At 34.6% G+C, this 6,464-nt stretch overlaps 1 protein-coding gene across 2 annotated transcripts; it reads right to left on the reverse strand.

The window, feature by feature from the left end:
* Window positions 1–1,339: 1,339 nt before the first annotated feature.
* On the reverse strand, window positions 1,340–6,054 carry LOC148603444 (uncharacterized). 2 transcript variants are annotated; one of them, XM_088553410.1, is made up of 5 exons: window positions 5,229–6,054; window positions 4,199–4,658; window positions 3,780–3,898; window positions 2,770–2,925; window positions 1,340–2,507 (listed from the first exon to the last, which is right to left on the reverse strand). In XM_088553410.1, the coding sequence occupies exons 2-5, from the start codon at window positions 4,481–4,483 to the stop codon at window positions 2,237–2,239; spliced, it is 831 nt and encodes a 276-aa protein (XP_088409536.1). In that variant the 5' UTR covers window positions 4,484–4,658; window positions 5,229–6,054; the 3' UTR covers window positions 1,340–2,236. The 2 variants fall into 2 exon arrangements, with proteins under 2 accessions (XP_088409536.1, XP_088409537.1); XM_088553411.1 differs by having other exon boundaries at window positions 1,345–1,942; window positions 5,229–5,431.
* Window positions 6,055–6,464: the final 410 nt, after the last annotated feature.

Below are 6,464 nucleotides of genomic sequence, written 5' to 3' on the forward strand. Positions count from 1 at the left end.
CTATGGTTTGCGGTCAGGTTTTCCGTATCATAGCCTGACAACCCCAGCATGTAACACGCCAGGGGTACCCCATTCCACCACCTGGGGCACACATCCCAGTTGCTCTATGGGCGGAGCGCCTAGCCCCCGGCTAGGTTTCTGAGCACTATTTAGTCGCCTTATACGACAAGCTTAGAGCTGCTGCAGGCCTATTCTTTTAACACCCGGACCTGCACGGGGTTCAACTTGCTTGCAATGGTTTGCGATTTGCCTATAGCTAACGATGATGATTTTAAGCCGCGTTTATAGAATTGCCGCACGATATTGCATACTATCACAGCGGTAAGGTAGCGACTTACCTGGCGATAGAAAAAGATGCTGCAACGCTCTTTGATGCCGAAGTATAAACCCAAATTACGGGGGCGAGGTGTAAAAACATCGTTTTATCTTGAACCTCATAAATTAATGTAGTGTCATAAAAATTAAACGCAGATACTTCTGTCGCCCAATGGTGACCAGAGATCCAGAAATTGCCAAATAATTGCGTACTAATTTACGCATATATTTTGAGGTCATTTATATCATCTTTCACAAACAACGAGGTCTAGTGGCATAGAAAAGTAAAGGGAATTTATTTGTCGATAAGTTATCCCTTAATAATCACACACACACAGTGCTCTAATTAAAGCCGGTACCTGGTACTTTTACCCGGCTACGGTATGGTCTGGTACCGGCAGAATAAAATAAAAGCAACAAAAAAATCATGAGAAAAAATCTAGTAAATAGATATCTTAGATCGTTCCGTGTGTTGGATATGTCTCCAAAATCTACTACTAAGGGGGTTTTTAACGTCCTTGACTACCCTGTCGTGTCTCGCACGGACGGTCTCCAAAATCGCGATCTCTAAGTGTTCATTATTGTTTATATGGATGTCTTCATCGAGGTCCGCGTCGGAATCTAATCGGTAAAGCACGATTTAACGTACAGTTTCCATTTAGCTGAAATATTGCTGCTCGGACGTTAAACCCCAACAACCAACCAACCATTTAGAGAAAACAATGTCAAAGCAATCACCGATTATTTTGTGCTGAACAATGATTGATTGATTGATTGTTGGGGTTTAACGTCCGAGTAGCTATATTTCAGCTATATTCAGACGATGAACATGAAACGGATGATAGAATGAACATGAAATGATGATGAAATGAAAAACGGGATGGGACACAAGCAGACCCATCGAAATTTTTTAAGCACATCTGACATTCGGTCAGACACAAGGTGATGACTTGTCTGACCGAACGACAATTTGTCTGACCGAAAAAACTCTGAACAATTTATCGACACGCTAACATTTTTGATGGGGGGGGGGGGGAATCTGCAAGTACATTTTATTATCAAGCTGATTTTAAAACTACTGGGTATGGGCTCTTGAATTTGTTAATTTGTCACCATTATTCATTTTGGCTAGAGTGTATCTGATGAGTCTTCATAAACGAAACATGTGTACTTTGTTTTGAGTTCTTTGTATTATATATTGTTGATTTTTTAAATTTGAAATAAAGTATTGTTATTAAATTATAAAATCTATTCGTAATCTCTGGCATAAAACATAATCATTTCAAAATTCAACATTTCATCTTGATAGTCAAAACATTCACTGTCTTTATAATCATCATCATTGTCTTTGTCACAAAGGCTCTCCACAATGTTAAGTCTTGAGTTAACTTCAACGTACATTATCAATATCATTCTTTTCCTCATCAAGTATTTCAACATCTGCATCATTAGTCATTATAACATCAACAGTATTTTGTGTTTCATTTTCAGTTTCCAAATTGGTATTAGTAACAGGCTCTTTGGATTGATTTTGGGTTTCATTTACAGTTTCCAAATTGGTATTATTCACAGGCCCTTTGGATTGCTTCCTGTTTTATGTTGGTTTCCTACATCCCACACCTTCTTCCTGAAAGATAATAGTACAAAAGATTTTACTAATTTTATATCTTGTTTAATATTGAAAATCTGTTTTTAACTTAATATAATTTTGAGTACTTGACATTTGAAGGGGAGGTTTGGTGCGCCATAAAACTTGATTTAACCCACCATTTCATTCTAAATGCCTGTACCAAGTCAGGACCATTGCAATCTACCAACATTCCAGTAGATTTGAACTTGTCTTCTATTTTGGACTATGAGATTGGTTTCTGTTCAGTAATTGATGTAACCTTTATTGAATATGTTAACTCCTGATGGATTGTTAAACTAGCCAAGTCTCAATACTATCTACAGGGTTGAACTCCTGAATTGGTGGAGCAAGGAGTTTAACAGCAATAAGGTTATTAAGAACATCTGATGTCAAACTTGAACGTCTGCAAATTTTCAGCAGTTTGAGTTGAGAGAAAGCTGTCTCACACTTCACACTTGTTGAAGGAAGTGTAAGAATAAGATCAATTACTTTAACAATGTTGGGGAAGTCTTTGGAGTCCAACATTTTTTCCCAAGATATAGAAACCAAATCCTTACGAAACCTGAAAACAGAAGACAAAACTTGATACACAATTCTTATATCAATATACATGTATTATAGAACTAAGAAAGGACATTTAAAGTCAGATTTTTTTTCAAGATTAGATAATTAAAAAGGTGATATCAAAATAAGTATCTAATATCCTTTATACCCCTTTTTCAGAAAATATGTTTTTCAAAATGATTTATTCAAAAAATAGACTTAATGTCTTCCTTTATGGACATTACATAATATTGAAAATCAGATTTTGGTTTAAAACTTACTTTGCTACAACAAGTTTCTTCAAAAGACTCCATTCATTCAGCAGTTGATCCATAGAGCAGGTAACAACTTTTTGCAAAGTTGCTGAGTAATGCTGCATAATCAATTTCAGCTCTTCCATGCCAAACTCTGTTAAAATATGTAAGAACAAATTTACCCTCAATAGAAAAAAAAAAGAAAAGAGAGTACTGGTTATCATTGTTTATGATGTTTTTACATTTGTAAATGTAGAAAAAATACTATTTATTTACTTAAAATGCATCTATATTTTTATTACAATCCAACACATCTATTCAATTTCTCAATAATAGTATTTCTACAAGATTAAAGTCAGATGTACAACAAAACTTTAAATTTGAACAAACAACATTCCTAAAACAAACACTGAATAACAGTTAAGACATGCAAATACATAAGCTAAGAATAGCAGCAGCAAAACAGCAGAAATCAGCAGAATGAACATTTTTTTTAGAAACCTTGAAGCTCAGTCCCTGATAAAGGTCATGTCTTAAAATTTAAAATCTTTGTAGCATTAAACACATTTTTTGAATCCAATTCAAATCTTCTCTCAATTGCTTGAACCATTCCATTGACGATATTTTCACAATAAGCCATAACAGGAGTTGAACCTTTCAAAGGAATCTCTTCAAAACTACCTGACTCACGAAAGCTGACAAGAGCATCTGATTTGCTGGTAAGAATATACGATAACAAGGTGCAGCAAAGCAATATAATTGGTGTAAAAAAAAACCGGAAAATATTTTCTTATACAACATACAAGAGTATTAATTTATCAATAAAAGTAAAGAAAAACAATAAATTTAATAGTATAAAGTTTAGTAACTGACTAAATTATACATCAATAATATTCGTTTGAAAATAATTAACCCAAACAATTGATTAATTTAATCAGAAAATTACAAATTATTGAAAGTAATACCACATCTTTATTGAAAAAGGCCAACCTAATCATTTATACACATGTAACATTAAATTGATTTCAATCACATACCTTCCACATTTTTCCTTCAATAGTTCAACAGTTGCCTGGACCCAACACAAACTGTCGCACAAATTGACATCCACCTGCTGCAGCTTTAGCGATAATCTCATAGCAACATCTAATACATCCTGCAAGAGTTAACATGATCAGATCAGGATACATTTATAACAAAATCTTTATAAAAATGGAAACAGAAAATCAGATGACTGTGAAAAACAACTGTAGCATTTGTTATGACCTTGTTTTTAACATGAAATGAAATTATTATTGTTATAATACCTTATACATGTACATCATAACATGTACCTATAAGACCTAAATAACTTATCTTCCCTTTATTTCTTAATGTGGTACATAGTATATATTTATAAATGTATTTGCATATGATCAAGTAATCCGTTTAAGTTAAACAAAAAAATAATAAGTACCTTAATGAACAGTATAAAGGCCATCATATTCTTGTCAAGCATCATCTTGGCTAATCCCTCTGCTTTAGGGTTTTTGTGGCTAATCGTTGACAAGTGGGCTTCTAGCGCCCTAAAAGACTTAAGATATGCCTCGATGCACCTATAGAGATGTGGCAACCACCTTGTTTCAGTCACTTTGGGAGGCATCACACCTTTTCCTACAGCTTTAATAGCATTTTTTAATCCTTTTTTATTCAAATAGCTCTTTTTATAAAAATAGTACAAGCCAATGAATAGAGTCATCATTTTGTCATATTGTTTATGTGTTTTAATGCATCTCTGAATCCAAGCTCAAGTCTGTGACACAAACAATGTATGTTGACAATTTCACTGTTAATGTTTTCTTTTATTAAAGTTGACAGACCAGATTTTTTCCCCACCATATTTGAGGCACCATCGCTGCCCATGGCAATAAGCTTATCTGAAAATTAAATAACAAATTTCTTTCAGAATCTTCAAGCCGAGAACTTTAATTTAAATAGTAAAAGAGAGGAAATGGGGAATATGTCCAAGAGACATTGTCACAACAACACGGCCGGTGAGAAACAACCAAGACAATTTGTTATAATAATAATATAATTTGACATGATGTGGTTCTTGCAACGGTCTTGACTTGGTACAGGCAAAGCATAATATAAGAGTATCTTAATTATTCAGTGAAATAATTTATTTAATTATTCAGCTGTTTATAAACATTTATTTTATGTGATACTCTAAAGAAAGGAAACAACAGAATTACCGAACATAGATAAGTGAGTCTCAAACTACTCAAAGTCCAAAGGGCGGAAGACCAGCTCAATAACACTAGAAAGATTGTAGATCGCAATGTTCCTGACTTGGTACAGGCATTTCGAAAGAAATGGTGGGTTAACCTTTTGGCAAGAGCACCTCCGAGTACTTTGTAGACAAAACACTTCAGGGGTACTTAAATATTTTGGCTGGAACATTGTTTTTCTCCTAAAATAAAATGTTCATAAAAACTTAGACCTACCTTTATCTAATACGTGCTTCTCAAAGATATCAAGTGTGTAGTTATATAAGCCTAAGGCACAGGTTGACTCGGGGGTTCCTATGTGTAAAAATCTTTCTGTAACTTTGCCCGAGTTCGAACATCTAACATAGATTGTTTCTTGCTCTTCACCGGAAATATCTAGGGTCCCGTCCATCATAAAGGAAAAAAAAACAACTGTCCCCTATCAAAACTTCTGTGGCCTTTCTTTCCACTTTTGCTATTGACTGGACAAATGACCTAACTGCATGTTCAGTTAGATAAGTTTGACCTAAATCCAAGCCTTTAGCACGATCAATGTCACATAACCATTTATAATCTGATAAAGGTCTGTTTTGTTTGGCTACAGCATGGGCATTCCTAAATAAGTATGTAAGACGAATTTCTGATGACTTCAGTTTTTTTAATGCTTTGCCTGCTTCCGAGTTCATTGTTTCTGTTGGGGTTTGATCTCTTGCATTTATTACATCTGCAGACTTGGTATGTACATTAGACCGTTCATGGTCAACAACAGCTGAAGTTTGTTGTACCAATAACAAATGGATTTTTGCAATCCTTATCATTTTTAAAAAATTCCACGCAAGTTTTGCAGGACATTTTTTCCCCATCATAATGTAACCATGGTCTATCTGTTTGCCACTTGGTAGAAAACTTGCGATCAGGACGGTTCTTTTCATATTCCTTAACCTTCTTTTGTTTTTCTTCATCTGTTAAAGATAGTTTACGTTTCTTACCAGGGATTGCCCCAGGATAGTGAGTTAGAAATGACATAGCATTTTATTTTATGTAAATTAATCTGGTTCCTAAAAATCGGAAATCAGTCTTCCTATCTAATTGAAATTCGACCCATAAATAAGTTCGACCCAACAAAATTTCAAATGAAAATTTGTTTTATCAGATGTTCAATTATTAATCTTTATCAATTTCGATGTAAAAGAAATATACTTTATTTTTTTTTTCATTATTATTTTGACAATATAATGACCGCATGTTTCACATGTAAACGAGTAGCGAGACAACGGAAGGGGCGATATATCAAAGAACGAAATTATAGCCTGAAAAACCCAGCATGTAACATGCCAGGGGTACCCCATTCCACCACCTGGGGCACACATACCAGTTGCTCTATGGGCAGAGTGCCTAGCCCCCAGCTAGGTTTCTGAGCACTATTTAGTCGCCTTTTACGACAAGCTTAGCGCTGCTGCAGGCCTATTCTTT

The sequence above is a fragment of the Perna viridis genome, chromosome 11 (genome assembly GCF_037379345.1).
Source record: "Perna viridis isolate PV_CMFRI_1.1 ecotype Kerala chromosome 11, ASM3737934v1, whole genome shotgun sequence".
NCBI lineage: Eukaryota > Metazoa > Mollusca > Bivalvia > Mytilida > Mytilidae > Perna > Perna viridis.